Source organism: Cetorhinus maximus, chromosome 12 (assembly GCF_964194155.1).
Source record: "Cetorhinus maximus chromosome 12, sCetMax3.hap1.1, whole genome shotgun sequence".
NCBI classification, from domain to species: Eukaryota; Metazoa; Chordata; class Chondrichthyes; order Lamniformes; family Cetorhinidae; genus Cetorhinus; species Cetorhinus maximus.
In genome coordinates this window covers 58,642,134-58,661,330 of record NC_135890.1, presented here as the reverse complement: position 1 = coordinate 58,661,330, position 19,197 = coordinate 58,642,134, and the positions used below count along the sequence as shown (strand labels likewise).

Below are 19,197 nucleotides of genomic sequence, written 5' to 3'. Positions count from 1 at the left end.
TATCGCTCAGTAATCTATTTCCTCCACTTGTAATTTTGCAATGATTTGAAATATAAGTGCACTAAAAATTTTTGATCCCTTTAACATCACCCATAGCCATTTCAAAATCAGTGATGTATATATGTTGCCTATTTTTCTTCCCTGGATGCAGTACTTTTAGCTTAGTCATTAATCATTTACATATTTTAGTGAACTTATTTTATAGATCTTTGACAGCGCCTAAATAAAGGCCATTAATCCAAATTAGAATAGTGGAGAATCCAGCATTGATTCCTATAGCATTGCACTCAGTTCTTCCTCCTCACTTGAGCATCACTTTCCTCACTAATACCTGCTGCTTACCCTTCTATCAATTTCTTATCCATTTGTCTTGAACTTCTGCTGCTGACCCTATATGTGCTTTTTAAAAATTCTTTGTTTTACCTTGCTTTGTATGCGTTTGTGTATCTCTTTGTATGTTTGTATGGTATGTGGTTTTCTCAATGTGTGCACTCTTCTATCCTCTTTTCTCTGTATTAAAGGATTTATTTTTCCGTATGATTACTCCTGAGGAGCAGCAGTGATATGGGGAGAAAAAAGAAACTCCCTGATAATTTATGGTTAACTACCACAGACTCATATTTAAAGGGTAGAGTGATAATTACATAATCTTTTGCTAATTTTGGTTATAAACCTCTCCAGGTTTATACAAAGCAAGAGAGAAAGGTATTAATATGGGAAATGGTAAACAAGACAGTAGTGACAGGAAAGTACAGAGTACAAATCTAAGAGTAAACCAGATAAAGCTAGAGGTTGCAAAAATAATAAAAGGTCGAAACTAAAGCCTCTATCTGAATGCACATCATATTCGGGGGGGAAAACTGATGAACTGATGGAGCAACTAGAAATAAATAAGTACGACTTGCTAGCCATTACAGAGACATGGCTACAGGATGACAGAGATTAGGACCTGAATATTGAAGGGTACATGGCATTTAGGAACAACAGGAAGCTAGGAAAAGATGGAGGGAAGGCTCTGTTAATTAATGATGCTATTAGCACAATAGAGAGGGATGATCTAAGTTCAGGAAACGAGGATGTAGTAGCTGTTTGGGTAGAGATGAGAATTGATAAAGGCAAGACGTCATTTGTGGGAGTGGTGAACAGGCCCCCTAACAGTAACCCCATGGTAGGATGGGGTATAAAGGAAGAAATAATGTGAGCTTGTCAGAAAGGTATGGCGATAATCATAGGGGATTTTAATCTACATATAGACTTGGAAAAATTAGATGGGCAAAGTTGCCTAGATGAGGAATTCATAGAATGTTTTTGTGAGAGCTTCTTAGGACAGCACGTCCTGTCACCAGCCAGAAAGCAGGCTATACTAGGCCTGGTATTGTGTAATGAGATAGGATTAATTAATGACCTCATAGTGAAGGCACCCCTAGATAGCAGCAATCATAATATGATTGAATTTTATACTCAGTTTGAGGAAGAGAAGAGTGGGTCTAATACTAGTATTTTAAATATAAATAAGAGCAATTATGAGGGCATGAAAGCAGAGCTAGTTAAAGTGAACTGGCAAATTAGGTTCAAGGATAGGTCAATAGAGATGCAGTGCAGACATTTAAGGTGATATTTCAGTATACACAGAATAGGTACATTCCAACAAGAGAAAAATTCCAAGAGGGGAACCCACCTTCCATGGTTAACTAAAAAAGTTAAGGAATAGTTTCAGACTTAAAGAAAAATAATATAATTGTGCAAAGCTGGGTGGCAGGTTGGAAGATTGGACAGAATATAAAAATAAGCAAAGAATGACTAAAGGATTAATAAGGAGGGGAAAATTAGAGTACAAGAGAAAGCTGGATAGAAATATAAAGACAGGATAGTAAGAGTTTCTGTAGATGTTTAACAAAAAGGGTTAACAAAGTGAGCATTGGTCCTATAGAAAGTGAATCTGTGGAATTAATAATGGAAAATAAGGAGATAGATTAATTGAATATGTACTTTGCATTGGCCTTCACTGTAGAGGATACAATAACATCTCAGAAATAGCTGTAAATCAGGAAATGGAAGGGAGGGAGAAACTCAAGAAAATTACAATCATTGGGGAAGTGATATTGAGCAAATTGTTGGAACTGCGGGTTGACAAGTCCCGAGCCCTGATGGACTTCATCTTAGGGTCTTAAAAGAAATGAGATAGTTGATGCGTTGGTTTTAATTTTCCGAAATTTCCTAGTTTCGGGGAAAGTTTTATGATTGGAAAATAGTGAATGTAACTCCTGTATTCAAAAAAGAAGGGTGGGTGACAGAAAGCAGGAAACTACAGCCCAGTTAGCTTAACATCTGTCATAGGGCAGATGTTAGAAGTTATTATTAAAGACGTTATAGCAGGGAAATTGAATAAATTCAAGGTAATCAGGCAGAGTCAACATGGATTTTTGGAAGGGGAATCATGTTTAACCAATTTTTTGGAGTTCTTTGTAATGTGTTGTGGATAGAGGAGGAAACTTAGATTTCCAGAAGACGTTTGATAAGGTGCCTCATTGAAGGTTATTGTGGAAAACGAAAACTCATGGTGCAGGGGGTAACATATTGGCATGGATAGAAGATTGACTCGCTAACAGGAAGCGGAGAATAGGCATAAATGGGTCATTTTCTGGTTGGCAAAATGTAACAAGTAGTGTAACGCAGGAAACAGTGCTGGGGCCTCAACTTTTTACAACTTATAGAAACGGCTTGGATGAAGGGACCAAGGTACCGCTTGCAAAACTTGACGATAACACAAAGATAGGTAGGAAAGTAAGTCGTGAAGAAGACAGGAGGGCGGCTACAAAAGGACATAGATAGGTTAAGTGAGAGGGCAAAGATCTAGCAAATGGAATTTAATGTGGGCAAATGTGAAATTGTCCATTTTGGCAAGAAGAATAAAAAAGAAGCATATTATGAAAATGGTGAGAAATTCTGGAGCTCTCAGATTCAGAGGGATCTGGGTGTCCTACTGCATAAATCGCAAAAGGCTAGTATGCAGGTACAGCAAGTACTTAGGAAAGCTAATAGAATGTTATCACTTATTGCGAGGGGAATTGAATACAAAAGGAGGGAGGTTATGCTTCAATATACAGGGCATTGGTGAGACCACATCTGGAGTACTCTACAGTATTGGTTGCCTTATTTAAGGAAGGGTGTAAATATAAAAACAGAATTACCTGGAAAAACTCAGCAGGTCTGGCAGCATCGGCGGAGAAGAAAAGAGTTGACGTTTCGAGTCCTCATGACCCTTCAACAGAACTGTTCTGTTCTGTTGAAGGGTCATGAGGACTCGAAACATCAACTCTTTTCTTCTCCGCCGATGCTGCCAGACCTGCTGAGTTTTTCCAGGTAATTCTGTTTTTGTTTTGGATTTCCAGCATCCGCAGTTTTTTGTTTATATATAAGGGTGTAAATATGTTGGAAGCAGTTCAGAGGCTTACTAGACTAATATCTGGAATGGGCAGGTTGTCTTATGAGGAAAGGTTGGACAAACTTGGCTTGTATCCGCTGGAATTCAGAAGAGAAGGTGACTTGATTGAAACATATAAGATCCTGAGGGATCTTGACAGGGTTGATGTGGAAAGAATGTTGCCTTGTGTGACAGAATCTAGAACTGGAGTCACTGTTTAAAAATAAGGGGTCGCCCATTTAAGACAGAGATGAGAATTATTTTCTCTGAGGGTTGTGAACCTTTGGAACTCTCTTCCTCAAAAGGCAGAAGAAGCCGAGTCTTTGAATATTTTAAGGCAAAGGCAGGTAGATTCTTGATAAGCAAGGGGATGAAAGGTTATTGGGGGGTAGGCAAGAATGTGGAGTTGAGGTTACAATCAGATCAGCCATGATCTTATTGAAAGGAGTAGCAGGCTCGAGGGGCTGAGTAGCCTATTCCTGTTCTTCCACCAAACATGGCACTCCTCTCATTATGGAGTGCTCATGCTTTGTAGTTTCATTGAAAGCTTCGCAGCTCAAATCTCACTTGAGATGATTTTTGAACATGAGCCCATAATGGTATTATGTTTACTTTTGCGCCTTGTGGGGAGTTATGATTATTACAGGGAGAGAACATTTTGGAGGACTGGGATTTACTGCAAAACTGATGGCTGACTGGCAAATGTGCGTTTGGGCAAACTGGTTGCATATTTAGCCAACCTATCTTGTTGGCAGAGAATGATTGTTGCTGAACTCTTTTTCTTTCCTTTGAAAGCATGCAGATAAGGTGCTGGCAAACCTGGCTCCTACAAAATTCTGACACATAACATGCATAATGGGAATGATGATTAAAAGTCCTTTATTACTAACAGTTGCTTGATAGTACAGAACTTGAATATTTTTGAAAAGAGAGATGTGTTATCGAAGCTTTTTGTCTTTCACTTATCAAGACAAAATCAAGAATGCCAAATTTCAAATGATCACAACAATTTATATAATTCATAGGAAAAAAGGTACAGATGGGTTTGGCTCCCGGGTAATTCAAAAAATGCTCAAGGCTCAAAAATATTCCTCTTGTTTGCAGAGAACGGGTCCCTGTGTATAAATGAATTCTTATTTAACCTGTTCAAATTTTTGAGGTACTTGCCTTTCCAGGGTAATTTGAGGTAGACAGGGCAGTTTCCAGGTCCAAAAGTGGCAGCCTTTGGCCCATTTGTGAGTTTGCACAAAACACAATGAACAATGATCTGATCAGGATAGCCGTTGTCTTGCTGGATAGGTTTTGAACAACAGGTTAAGCAAACTGTTTCACACTGCTACCATGCAAGGGTTACATGTGTGGTATTTTCCACTAACTGGATGCTGCCATCGGTCCAAAACAACATTCTGCCTACCCCACAATTGAACAATGCCATGTATGAATTTCAATGCCAGTGTGATGCCAGGTCCATAGGCCATACATCCCAGCGATTGGCTGATTGCATTAAACAACATGTTCCTCCAGTTGTTTGTAATAGGCAGAGTACTGACCATGCTCAATCAGCCCGCGCTTGCAAATCCCAAAACAAAGTGTTGACTGTTGGATGCAATTCCACATTTGGGCAGCAATTGCTGAACAACCCTGAGTGCGCTAATAGCTACACTAACAACCAATTTAAGATAATCAGTCACATGGCTGATTTATGTTTGCTGGAAGCGACATTCGCAGGGACCCGTTCTCTGCAAACAAAAGGAATATGTTCAAGCCTTGGGCCTTTTTTTGAATTACCTGGGAGCTTGGGGAGCCTATAGTTCCCTGTTGCTTTCTATAGCAACACCTTGGCCAATCAAACTCACCTTGCCAACCAATCAGTACTCTGTTCTCCTGTTGTATAAATTGTTGCGATCGTTTGAAATTTGGCATTCTTGTGTTTGTCCTGATGAGTGTGAGATGAAAAGCTTTGACAACATGTCTCTCTTTTCAGCAATATGTATTATTACCCCATACTAGATCATTTACCGCATTAATGAAACCCCCAAACACATTTTTTTTATTAAGGGTGTTGAGCTTGTTTTTGTTTTTGTCCTTTTCCCTCTGCTGAGAGGAAAGGCATTCAACTTATTCATTGGTGTCTGCGAATAATGTTGCAAACTGAGCACGAGGAGAAGCAACATATGTTCTGATTTTGAAACTACTGCTTTCTCTCTGAAGATAAACATGCGTATTGACTTCTGTTATTTTAATGCGCCTGAACGTTTGCTTACAATTTGACCCTTTGTTTTTGTTTCATCTGTTGTTGCACTTGCTTACCTTCATAGTTAGCTTGGACGTATGTTTTCTTAAAAAAAAACTCAATTTAGAAAGACTGAGTGGCAAGCTGGATGAATATAGCAATTTGTTGTTTTGGCTTTAAATCTATATCTCTAACATTGCAAGCAACTTATGATTATGTATAGTAAAACAAACAGTTGCACAGTAACTCCACTCTAACCTTAACTGTTCAGGGTAGTATTAAAATATTGGCCCAAGTTGCCTCTAAACAGTCCTTATGTTAGTAGGCTGATATGTTCCTTTTATCCTTCATGAGACAGTTTTTTTAATGCAGTCCTTTACAACGACTTTTGTAATTTCTCACGTCAGGATGTCTGCAGTGTGCTGATATTTCACAGTAGGAAGCTAGGATACAATTGTTTTCATTACTGATGGTAGTGACACGATTGACATTAAACAGTGTTATGTCTGGAAGTGCAAAACAGTGCAGGAACAATTGAAGAGGAAGGGAAGCCTGGAGGCGGTACCTTTTGATACTTCTATCGCAGAGTATATATATGTTAAACTGCCAATTTATTGCCAGTTGTGAGTGCCTTGAATGTGATCTCCCTGGTCACTCTAGTAATGTAAGTGATGCCGAAAATCCCTGCGTGTCTGAAACAGCATATTAAATAATTAAAATATGTGGATTCTGAGGCTCAGGAAATTCTAGGGCAGGTACTGAACTGCCTTGAAATCGAGCCCCCTCTTGTTTCTGCAAGATAAGAGGACAATCTTGGTGCTGATATCATTGGAGTGGCCAAATAGAAAGGCCCTCCATATTGACAGTTATTACATTTTTTGGGGGTTGTTAGTGTTAAATGTTGGCTTTGTATATTTTTCTTTTATAAAAAGAGGAATTACTTTGAAGAAAAAGTATTGCCCCTTGTAATTTGAATGTTCTTTGTATAGCAATAAAACACAATTCATAATTCATTCTCCCTGTTTCATGTAATAAAATTTTAGTAATGGAGCTAATTGTGCTTTTTATAGTTGTAAATCCATTGGGCAGAAGTACCTAAAAGGCAAAAGTCAGGAGTGTGATGGAATACTCTCCACTTGCCTGGATGAGTGCAGCTCCATCAACGCTCAAAAAGCTCAACATCACCCAGGACAAAGCAGCCTGCTTGATTGGCGCCCCATCCGTCACCTCCAACATCCATTCCCTCCACCACCGGCACACAGCAATGTGTACCATCTATAAGATGCACTGCAACAACTCACCAAGCTCCTTCGACAGTACATTCCAAACCTGCAACCTCTACCAACCTCTAGAAGGACAAGAGCAGCTGATACATGGGAACACCGCCATCTGTAACTTCCCCTCCAAGCCACTCACCATCCTGACTTGGAACTATATTGCCGTTCCTTCACTGCCGCTGGGTCAAAATCCTGGAGCTCCCTTCCTAACAGCACTGTGGGTGTACCTACACCCCATGGACTGTAGCGGTTCAAGAAGGCGGCTCACCACCACCTTCTCAAGGGCAATTAGGGATGGGCAATAAAAAGTGCTGGGCTAGCCAGTGAAGCCCACATCCTGTGAAAGAAAAAAATTAATTATGTATCTGAACAAGGTTGTAATCTTGATTTGGGGGAAAAAAAGTGAACAGGGATTGGATACTTCAAAGCTCCAATTCAAGCTATATTTAGTAAGTAGGGATGGATTTTTTTCCCTCCCAACATCCAACTTGAGCTGCTGAAACCTATCACATGAAGAATTGGAATCTAAGAAAAGTAAATCCTTCAAAAAGATCTCAAAACATTAGGTTGAAACAAAAACGGAAAATGCTTGTAACACATTAGGTCAATTTTCATTATTAGGTTGGCTTAATCCTATCTACTGCTTTCTCAGTTACATTTAATGTGTCTTATCTTTGTCTGTGCTAATTCCGAACTTTAACTCTTTTCAATATATAGTTCAGCAGCAGAAAGAGATGAATGGTTAGAAGCCATTTCCAAGGCCATTGAAGACTATACAAAAAAAAGGATAACATTCACTGCAAGTAAAAGTCTTGAGGTATGTTGGTATTAAAAACTCATGTTTGAAGTCTATTTTGGGGAACATATAAAACAGGGTGCAACAAAATAAAACACTTTGTCCCTGGTTTGTTTTGCCATCGCTTTACAGAATTGTTTCCTTTTAAAACAAGTACTTCTATAAATATGCTGAAACTGAAAGCTGTACATTTATTAGGCCAGCATTTTGGCAAGATGGCTATCGAAACTGGTAGAACAGAGTTCTTATATACTGATATTTTGATTAAAAAGTTGTGGTGAGCAGTTGGCATCTATTTAGTCTGATCAGGGAGACCACATGTTTTGAACGGTTTCATTGTCTGCGGTACAGATTATTGATGTATTTCAATGTCAATTTGCAATTCTTGACAAATATTGTATGTTGCCATGTTCAGGCCTGCCTGTTTATACATGGTGAATGTATTGAGAATTTAATAACTTTTCCCTCTGTTATGCAGATTGACTTCTCAAAGTCAATGCTAGCTCAAAGGATTTTATAGTTGTAAAAATTAATAATTGTTAATATACTAATTAGTTACAATTTTGGAATAGCTGGAGACAGTGTAGAGATAAAATGCAATGCCACGAGTAAACAATCTACATAGTTCCAAGAAACAGTATAACAGATACAGATCAGACAGCCTCTCCCTTTTCAAGAAGTATTATTTGTTTGAAAATTCATTTATAGATCTTTCAAAGTAATGGGGTTGAATCGCTTGTCTGTTTAACTCTTTAATGAATTGGTTCAAAGTTGTTGTATGGGCTGGCTTCAACAGCTTGTGGTTACTGCTTGCTGCTTTAAATTACTGTTTTGGTGACTAAGCCTGCTAGCTTAATTTGCTATCAAAGTGTCTGGCACGATTGCTGTTAATTGTCTTCCTAAATAACACAGATGCACAGTGGAAATCCTAAATAGGTTTATTGTTCACCTAGGGCGTGTTATCCTAGATTACTTGGTGCGTGTAGTCTCAGTCCAGTTAATAGGAAGTGCCAGCTTGCCTCCCAGAAGGAAGTTCCAGTAATACGGATACCAGCTGGAACCATTTCTGAACAGGGAAATAAGAACAGTTCAGAATTGGTGCTCCTGTCTAAATTGCCAGTTAATACTGGTAATGGTGCCAGTAAGCCAACTGGTGATGCCAGTAATACTAATACAGTTTCTACTGGTCCGAACTGGTTAGTTTTCTAGTTTATGCGCTGTGCTTTATATTGTATTTATATTTATTGTTATATATATTCATTTATCACATTTATTGCTGATGAGCATCAACTGATGTCATTACAACTCCTCCTTCCAATGTGGATGGGAATGCTCAAGATTAATAAGTGGGATTTTGCAGGTCAGACAAAATACTCGATAAAAAAGAATGCGTAAAAAGTGCAAATTTTATTATGAAAAATACCAAGCATACAAAATTAAAATTCCTCGTTGATCACAGGCAAAGAAAACTCAATGAAGGTTTCAGTAAAGGATCAACAACTTTATTCCTGGAAAAGAAGTGAGGAAACACAAATAACTCATGCACAGTATCAAAATGCTGATTGATTTCAGGCCATTTTTGCTCACGGTTCAGATCCATTATTTTCTCTGTTATATAACTGACCAGCTTGCTTTGCTTTGTAGACCTCCTTGCTGAACCCCTTCTTCAATGATGAGTGAAACATGCTGCAGGTGGAGAAGGAATAGGGAAAACATAAGCATTGATTCAGTGAAACAGTTAAAGTTATACAAATAGCGAAAAACAAACCAAAAAAGGAAAATTGACCACTGCTCACTGAGCTCCAGACCTCCCTGCAGTTGAACCTGTAGAGGGACAAAAAGGAACATATCAGTGTTCTGCGTGCAAGATCTGTATACAGTGCATATACAGACTGCATGAATGAAGATGATACATATATCACCCCCTGAGATAGCAATCACTTTGAAGGATGTTTTGTGTGTGAACCGGCACAGTTTTTATCTGGAACATTCAGTGAATCATGGAGTGTATATCTATAGGAGTGTAAAGAACCTCCGCACGTGTGCTTCCCCAGCTGTGTGAATAAATGTGGGTGTGGCTTCAATTTGTGCAGGCCTGTTGCTCCGCAAGGCATGGTAATGAGCTGCAGTGTCCCCACAATGATTGCTGAGGTCCTCAGGCTGTAATAGAAAGCAAGAGTAAAAGTTAAGCTTATAATGACTCCTCAGCTAAGATAGCTGTTGGATAAGGGTTGCAGTTATCTAAATGCATATTACTCTGCGTGCAGGTGCTGAAAAATTGGTCCTGGAGCCTGCAGTTGAGCCTCGATAGCTCGAACTCCAACTTTTCCTGGAGACTTTGATTGATCCCAGAAAACTCCTCCAGATTCTGCTGCAGGGCTAACTTGTCTGCCTCCAGATACTGCTGGCCGAGGGCTGGCTTCTCTACCTCCAGCTTCTGGACAGTCAGTAGCTTTTCACAGTTCTGGGCAGTTTCTGCAGAACCCTCCAGCTGCATTGCTGCCCCGGAAGTACTAGCTTTATTACTCTTGATCACTAACTGTTGGGACATCACGCTTCTCAGCTTCTTGCATTGCACAGGCAATCTTGTCGTTCTATTGGAAAAAAGGAATTAGATGTTAACAAGGTTGTTGACATTTTCGATGTGAGAAGGCATACAAGTTCTGTGCACTATTTGCTTTTAGGCACATAATTGTTCATACAGGTCTGTGAGAATAGAATATTAGCAAAGATGATGATAAACAATGAGTAGCGAGCTTCACATGTACCCTGGTCGCAGTAGCATCTTTCAATGCCCTCTTCGCTTGAACGGTTGCAAGGGCTACATCGTCGGCACTGATGTCATTCTGCATTAGTATCCCAAATTTAGGATTTGCATGCGTGTTGATTCCTTCTGCTCCTTGAGGCCTTCGCGGGACTCTGCAGACGAAGAAAGAAAACCTCAACTACACACTTAATTTGTAACAGCCGTGAGCGCAAAGTTTCAGCCTTTTCATTGAAATGTACCTCTAAGCAAACGGATCTGTGCCTTATAAAAGGCATCCCCTGCAACCGGCTCTCCTTCTCTAAATCGCCATCAATCGAGCAGCTGACGCTCGCCTGGACCCACCTTACCTTGTACGCCTTTGAGTCATGGTGGTCATGGTGGCTCTTGGCACCACACTTTTTGATCTCCTCTCTAATTGACACAATCCTGCAGACTTGCTTATCATCCAGGAATCGGACGCAAGCAAACTTTGCTGCACCAGCCATTCTTGGTTCCTGAAGGTATGAATTGTATTGATTTAAGAAATCAGTGTCACAAATAAGCTCTTTTCTCCCGAGTTGTGAAAAGCATGCCTCCAATACCCCCGCTCTATATCACCCCTTAGCTAACCAACTCCACCCCCCACCCTCAGAGGGCTCTCACCCCCCTCCTCCAGGCCTTGGGGCCCCACCAATGCCACCGAATTCCGGGGCCTGCGTTTCTCCGATGTTCCGGGGCTTCCCACGTAACCACCCCTCTCTGCCGCCGTCGCAGACTTCTCTCCACTCACACTGAACCTCCCCTCGCCCCAACAGCCCTTGCTGTGCCTGCGCGCATTTCAAATCTATAGCTGGATAGCCGGAAACATCACTTCTGGTTTCTAGCAGGCCTGGCCAAAAACGTCACTCCTGATTTCCAGCCAGCCCTCAGCGAAGATCTCCGATTATAGGGGGGAGCAGGGAGTAGGGGCCGGGGGCGCAGTCTGTATATGCGCTGCATTACAGATCTTGCTTCTGGGAATCAATAACATCAATGATTGAGCAAAGTGACAGTTTCAATACAAAAGCCAAAAACTAAACAAAGGGAGGCCAAGTGTGGATTTTTTTTCAAGAACTCTGTTTCTTTGAAGTTCAAGTATCACAATTTGAAGTGTGTTGACCATAGTGCAAATTGTTTATAGAACTGTCTTAACTAGCAATCATTTAGTCAGGAATTTTGAAAATCTAAACTTATCGAATGATTTTTGCTCAGCTTCCAATCTTTTTCAAATAATCAACATTGACCATCTTTATCTGTTACATACAATACATTGAATCAACAGAACATAATCAGGCCATTGGCCCAACTGCAGCATTTATACCCCATAGGAGCTTCCTCTTATGAGCTGCCTCTTCCCACTTGCTGCCATTTTCCTTTAATCTCTGCTCATTTGTCTCTGCAAAATCTGTCAATGGCATCTACTTATTTTATCAGTTAATCAAACCTGATAAAGGATTTTGTGCAGATTCTTTGCTTCTTTTGATATGTACAGAACTGACATATACTAGCTCAAGTTTTCTCCCATTGCTTAAAGACTCTGATACTTATTGGGTAGTGGTAGTTTGCTGGTTCCTCAACCAGTTGGCCATTCTTCATTTGAATGGTGGTTGGCAGACTATTCAAGTAGAGGAATCAGAGAAGTCCAATGCTATCCTCACCTGCAACCCATATATGTACATTTATAAGGACAGAAAATTTCCACGTTTAGGTGGAATTCTGACTTTTTGATTATGGAATTCATCCCTTTGAAGTATTTTTTCTGACCTCTGACATCCCCTCTCCAGAGCCCTTAGTTTCCCTTTGCGAAAGTACCCCTCATTTAAAAGGCATTCTAATGGCGCATTTTTGTTTTAGTGTGGTTACTGAACATACTCAATCTTTTTAAAAAACAAATTAGTGCTTCCCTCCCCATGTCCTTCCACTTGCCACTTCCATGCCCTGGCCCTCCCACTTGCCTCTTCCATCCCTGACCCCTTGCTTACAGGACAGCAAACGTTCAGGAGAGGGGATCAGCAAGTTGGAGGGTCGGGAGAGGAAAATGGTGAGCAGGAGGATTGGGAGAAGGAAGCAGCGAGTGGGAGGGTCGGGAGAGGAAAATGGTGAGCAGGAGGGTCGGTAGAGGAAAATAGTGAACGGGAGGGCTGAGCGAGGAAAATGGTGTGCAGGAAGGTCGGGAGAGGGAAACAGTGAACAGGAGGGTCGAGAGAGGCAGGGAGTGGGGAGCAGGAAGTAATTAGAAGTAGTTCCTAAGTTATTAAGAACTCTTGAGTTATGAGTTAGCTCTTGAGCTATTAAATGTTACGAGTCCAAAGTCTTGTACGATAATTATGTTTTGGACTGCCTGCTTAAGGTAAAGTGAAGTAATGAAGTGAGGCATGTGATCTCCTATGAGCTCTGCTCAACAACTTAGTGTGACTTAGTTACCATGGGAATCAGCGGTCTAGGTTATGTGCTATTGAAATGTATTTGCCAGGTCTAACAGCTGAAAACAAAGGCAAAAGCAGATTTTCTGTCTGAGACTTTAAACAGGAATAGAAAGATGAGGAATGAAAGCTGCTAAAGCCCGCAGAGGGACAAGGCTGCTTTCTCTCTTAGCTGCCTTACAGAATGCTGGAGAATGCTTGCCCATTGGTCAAAGAGAAGGAACCCGCAGTAATTTGGGAACACTGGAAGATTATCCCTGGCAAGGCCAGGAAAATAAATCACTGGAATCATAGAGTCATAGCAGTCTACAGCACAGAAAAAGGCCCTTCGACCCATCAAATCTTCACCGGTCAAACAAGTACCTAACTATTCTAATCCCATTTTCCAGCACTAGGCCCATAGCCTTGTATGCCATGGCATCGCAAGTGCACATCCAAATACTTCTTAAATGTTATGAGGGTTTCTGCCTCTGCCACCCTTTCAGATTCCCACCACCCTCTGGGTGAAAAAATTCTTCCTCGCATCCCCTCTAAACCTCCTGCCCCTTACCTTAAATCCATGCCCCCTGGTTATTAATCCCTCCTCCAAGGGGAAAAGTTTCTTCCTGTCTACCCTATCTATGCCCCTCATAATTTTATACACCTTAATCATGTCCCCTCTCAATCTCCTCTGCTCCAGGGAAAATAACCCCAGTCTAACCAATCTCTCCTCATAACTAAAACTCTCCAGCCCAAGCAACATCCTGGTAAATCTCCTCTGCACTCTCTCTAGTGCAATCACATCCTTCCTATAATGCGGATTCCAGAACTGCACGCAATACTCTAGCTGTGGCCTAACCAGTGTTTTATGCAGTTCCATCATAACCTCCCTGCTTTTATATTCTGTGCCTCGGCTAATAAAGGCAAGTATCCCATATGCCTTCTTAACCACCTTATCTACCTGTCCCGCTACCTTAAGGGACCGGTGGACATGCACACCAAGGTCTACGGCCGCAGAAACGCCTGTCTGTTCCCCTTACTATCGAGTCTTCTACCACTATTGCTTTTCCCCTCTTTTTCCTCCCCTGCTGTGCAGCTGAGCCACTCATAGTGCCATGAGCGTGGCTGCACTCCCCAGAGGAACCGTCACTCTCACCATTTTCCAACACAGAAAAACGGTTCTCAAGCGAGATGCACCCTGGGGATATTCTGACTACCTGCCTGACATCTTTTCTTCTGACCGATGGTCACCCACTCCCTCTCTGTCTGCAATTCCGTAAGCTGTGGGGTGACCACGTCTAAAAACATGCTATCCACAAAACTCTCAGCCTTGTGGATGCACCTCAGTGCCTCCAGCTACCGTTCAAGCTCCGAAACTCAGAGCTCAAGTAACTGCAGCTGGTGGCATTTATGCACACATCATCGGTCAGTAGTCAAGGAGCTAGGACTTCCCACTGAACTCGGTCTTACTGCTCAATGTTGGCTCAGGACTTCTCAAAAGCCTGAAGGAGTGGATCTTGGACAGTGACTGAATGTAACTCAGCAAAACAGGGAGACGTGAACTTGTTGGAAGCTGGGAGCGACTTTGGACGGTTTCCTGAAAAGACTGCGATTCTGTGTAAAGCGTGCTGTAAACTATATATGCAGCATGAGGTATTGTTCAAGTTGTCTTTTCTGTAGTTTAGAGTATTAGTTGCCTACTAAGTAATGATTAGTCAATGCTGCTTTTAGCTTGTTGCAGTACAAGTCTTAAAACTTGAAATCTTGCCGTGTAGTTCCTTTAAGTCGGTCATTAGGAATTCAAACACCTTGTTAAAGGTTCTTAAAGTTAAAAGTTCCCAGTTCTTGCGGGATCTGAATCCAGAGGAAAACGAAAGGTAAATGCAAAACTTGAATTAAAATTCCAAAGAAAAGGACACTTACAAAGAGAGAGAGAGAAGCCAGGAAATTTGAACTGGACAGAGAAAGACTTTGATAATGCGAACAGGGGGTAGCAGGCAAATTTGATGATGATTTAACTTCAGTTTTTGATTTGGCAAGTAATATTCGCCTACTGCCCAAATTCACTGAGGAAGGAGTTGAAATTTATTTTGCGTTTGAGAAAATTGCTACAAAGTTAAAATGCCAGAAGGAAAGTTGGACAATTTTATTGCAAAGTGTGTTTGTGGGAAAAGCATTAGAAATGTACTCCATTACTTTCAGATATGCAATCTAGAGATTATGAAGAATTCTGTTCTGAATGCATATGAGTTTGTGCCAGAAGTTTACAAACAAAAGTTTAGAAATCTAGGGAAGAAACAGAATCAGACTTCTGTGGAATTTACTAGAGAAAAGGAAATGATATTTGATTGATGGAATAGAATAATGAAGATTGAGCAAGATTTTGAAAACCTTAGAGGTAATGTTATTGGAAGAATTTTAAAACAGTGACCCTTGAGGAATAGGGTCGCACCTAGAAGACCATAATATTTTCAAGGTAAGAGAAGCTGCTGTGTTTGGCTGATGACTATGAATTGTCTCACCAACATCTGAGTAGCAGCAGACCATTGTTTGCAAACCCAACCAGAAACTGGAGAGATCTGATCATGAACAGAACACTTGTTGCAGTGAGAAATATAGCAGAAATTAAAAGACAGATACTCTTCAGAGTAATAAAAAAGACAGTGTGGAGGATAAGTATGATTCAAGAGGACACGCTAAGGAAGTGTGTTGGAAATAAAAAGCTAAAACTGTGGCATGTGTGGGAGTGTCTAGTGTGACTGCAGAAAATGTTGTAGCAGTAGGTGGCATTTATGACAAACCAATAGCTTTGAATCTATTTACTATTGTAAAAACGTAGAAAATATAAAAACCATAGAATATATAGAATTGTTAAAATTTTGTATTCAAGGTTGAAGTTTTCACACTTTTGTCTGGTAAAGCAGGAAAACAAAGTAACATACTTAGAGATAGGGGGTCACCCAATCACTGGCGGTAGGTGAAGGCAAACTGCCTCTAGAAGGTACGCTATTTCAGAATGTATTGATTATGGGGATTAATATAGATTATTTAAGTGCTCCGCTGCATGAAGATAATGTAAAATGTGGTATTTTTCTGGTATTGTAGTTGTAATTATGTCGAAGTTGCCTATTAATGGTATTGATTTTGTACGAGGAAATTACCTTGCTGGAGGTAAAGTGCTGCTGTCTCTAGTGCTGTCAGCCAAGTACAGTGGAACTGTTGAAATTGAAAACGTACAGAAGAAATAAAATGAGGAGCAGAAATCCTTGAATCTCTGTGAGCCGTCTGTGGAAATTACTGTTTCAATGAAGGATGTGTTCAAAGAGTCAAAAGCTCAGACTGCTGAAGTTAAAGAGACATTGGAACATCAGACTGATGACAAAGAACTACTAACAGCTGGAAACAAAGTAAAGCTTTCTGAGTTAAACCTGCAGACAGATCCTGGGCAAGAGTTGTCAAAACAGACAGCAGCTGACCTCAAAGCTGATGATGGAATGAAGGAAAGCACTGCTTTAACATCAGAAGACTCCGCTATAACTAATACTGATACCATAGAGCTACGAGAAAGGATTCATGTTCTTAAACGCCAATTAAAACTTCAAAATGGTGAAACAATCACTCTTGCAAGATGGGAACTGGAGAAAGTTTGTATTGAGTGGGAAAGCAACAAACAAAAAGAATTAAAAAGAATTTGTGAACCGACTGAAAAGGAATGTCAAGATTTTTTTATCTGAGCATTGACATAACCTTAATGAGGTAGATAAGGAGGATTTTACTCAGCAAAAGAATGAACGGCTTGCACAGGGGGAGGCAGTGTTAAACACACAGTTTAATTCATGTGAATCACCTTAAAGATAAAAGTAATCCAGTATTTAAACAGGAGGACAGCAACAAGAGCAGCTGTATGGCTGGTTGAGACTTTCTTTACAGGCTTGGACTTTAGAAAGCCAGCAGTCACGAAAGAGAATGGTGATCAGGAGTTAAAACCTCCACTGAATAATTCCAAGACAGTTAAAAGGTCAAAACCCTGGTGACTATGTAGTGTATGAAATTAAAGAATAAAGGGAGTTACTGAATCAGGATGGGGTGTCAGAAAACAACGACAAAGTTAACCAAACCAAATCAACTATACAGTATTCTGACCCAGGACATGGAAAATCTGTAAAACCTACTTGCAATGAGAAAGGAGATTTACTACAACAAATGATGAAAAATGAAGCCATTGGCAGTAAAATGAACTGTTGTTTGAAAGAAAGTTGGAATTCTAAGAACTCTCATAAACCAAACTTTAAAACTTAATTTGCCACATGAGATTGGATGTGCTGGGTTGAGCCTTAAAATGGTGCCAAGAAAGACTGTTTAATAATGAAATGTGACAACAAGGGGAAGAATATTACCTGTGATGTATATAGTAAGTGTTGTTAAAGCGTTTAATGTTAATGTTATATTTTGGTAGTGTTGTACCACAGTAATTTTTCATCTTTCAGTGGCTGGGGCGGGGGCAGCATGTTAGAGTCTGAGGTTTTATAGGATGATTATGTTTTGGGCTGTCTCTTTAATTTAAGGTAAAATGGAGTCATGAAGAGAGTCATGTGGTCTATTATGAGTTCTGCCCAACGACAAACTTTTGTGGCTTAGTTACCATGGGGACCGGGGTCCAGGTCCTATGCTATTGAAATGCACGTGCCAGGTTTTGCACCTGAAAACAAAGGCAGAAGCAGATGTTCTGTTATTGCTGACTTTCTGTCTGAGACTGAACAGGAACAGAGAGAGAGAGAGAAACCAGGAAACAGCAGCCATTGTGATCTGCAAAAGGACAAGGCTGTTTTCTCTGTTAGCTACCAGACAGAAAGCTGGGGAAAGAGAAGGAACCTGCAGCAATTTAAGGACACTGGAAGATTTTCCCTGGTGAAGCCGGGAGAAGAAATGCTGGAGTGGGCCTTACAGCTGAAAGTCGGTTCAATAATTTTGAGAGGACCTTTGACATTCACTGGGTGTAACAACTCAATGAAATGGGGAGACATGAAGCTGTTGGAAGCTGGGAGTGACTTTGGATTGAAAATCTGTGGAAAGCGTGCTGTAAAATTTATGTGCGCTGTAGGTTATCGGTTCCATTTGGACATTATTAAGGGTTATCTTTTCTGTAGTTTACAGTATTAGTTGCCTACTAAGTAATGTTTAGCCAATGTTGCTTTTAGTTTGCTTGTTATGTTAAAAGTCTTAAAACTTGAAATATTGTCATGCAATTCCTTGAAGCCAGTCACTGGGAATTCAAATACCTTTTTTAAAGTTATCGATCTCTACGGGGATTGTAACATATGTCGGTAAGAGATCTCGAGTCAGTAAGAGTCATTAAGAGGACTTTTGGGCTAGTTAGGTTCAAGGCAGATAATGGTTTTTTAATGTAAAAATTACAAGCCAGGTACGTAAAACACCCTTATTACATGTGAGAAAGTGATCTTCATTTAGCATGTTTTTGTTTAGCACACTTTTTTTTAGGAACACATTAGGGTGAGCGCTAAACAAGGGATGGTTGTACATAATCCATCAAGGTCATGTTCTGTGTTCGTATGGACTTCATCCTGTATCACATGCACTAACTGCACTGAATGCTGTAATGCTGAGGCCACTTTGGTAATTTGATGCAAGTGCATTGGTCTACAATCTTGACGGTAATAGAAGGGAAACAAAGGAAAAACTAATGTTTCTACCCATTTGAAGTGGCCTCAAGCTATTTGTATTTCACTACAGATCCTAAAAGTGCTCTTATTTCACGGCCCCCCATGCTGCAGTGACGTTGCTACTTTGCGTTATGATGTGTACATGATTCCTAGTCCCAAAACATTTTGACCTTTTGTCTTCACCCACTCTCATCCCTGCATACATGGTGGATGGATAGCTGTTTTTGTTCCCCTCCCGGGTCCTGTCGGTTAAAATATTTAGAGCATTGTAATGTAGAGAAATGTGACAGCCAAGTTGTGCATAGTAAAATCCCAAGAACTGCAATGAAATAAATAACTCAATTTGTTTTAGTGATGTTAGGTTGAAGAATAAATTTTGGCCTGCATCCAGGGAGAACTCTTCAAAAAGTGCCATGGTATGTTTTACGTTCACCTGAGAGCAGGCAGAACCTCAGATTTCTTCTGAAAGATGGTAACTGACAATACTGCAAGAATCAGCCTTGATTATGTGCTCTGTATGTACTTTGTGAAGGCATTTAATACATTTCGGAACAAGAGATTATTAGTAAAAATGTAAGTGTGCATAATTGGAGATGATC

General features: G+C 40.4%; 1 protein-coding gene across 2 annotated transcripts in view; it reads left to right on the top strand.

Moving 5' to 3' along the window:
* fgd6 (FYVE, RhoGEF and PH domain containing 6) overlaps positions 1-19,197 on the top strand; it is a 148,471-nt gene that overhangs the window by 97,476 nt on the left and 31,798 nt on the right. For both annotated transcript variants that reach the window (XR_013578160.1, XM_078553694.1), the window contains exon 15: positions 7,652-7,751. Coding sequence is in view for 1 of the 2 variants with exons in the window: in XM_078553694.1 (XP_078409820.1) it covers positions 7,652-7,751 (100 nt within the window). In the remaining variant the exon portion in view is untranslated. The remainder of the gene's footprint in view (positions 1-7,651; positions 7,752-19,197) is intronic.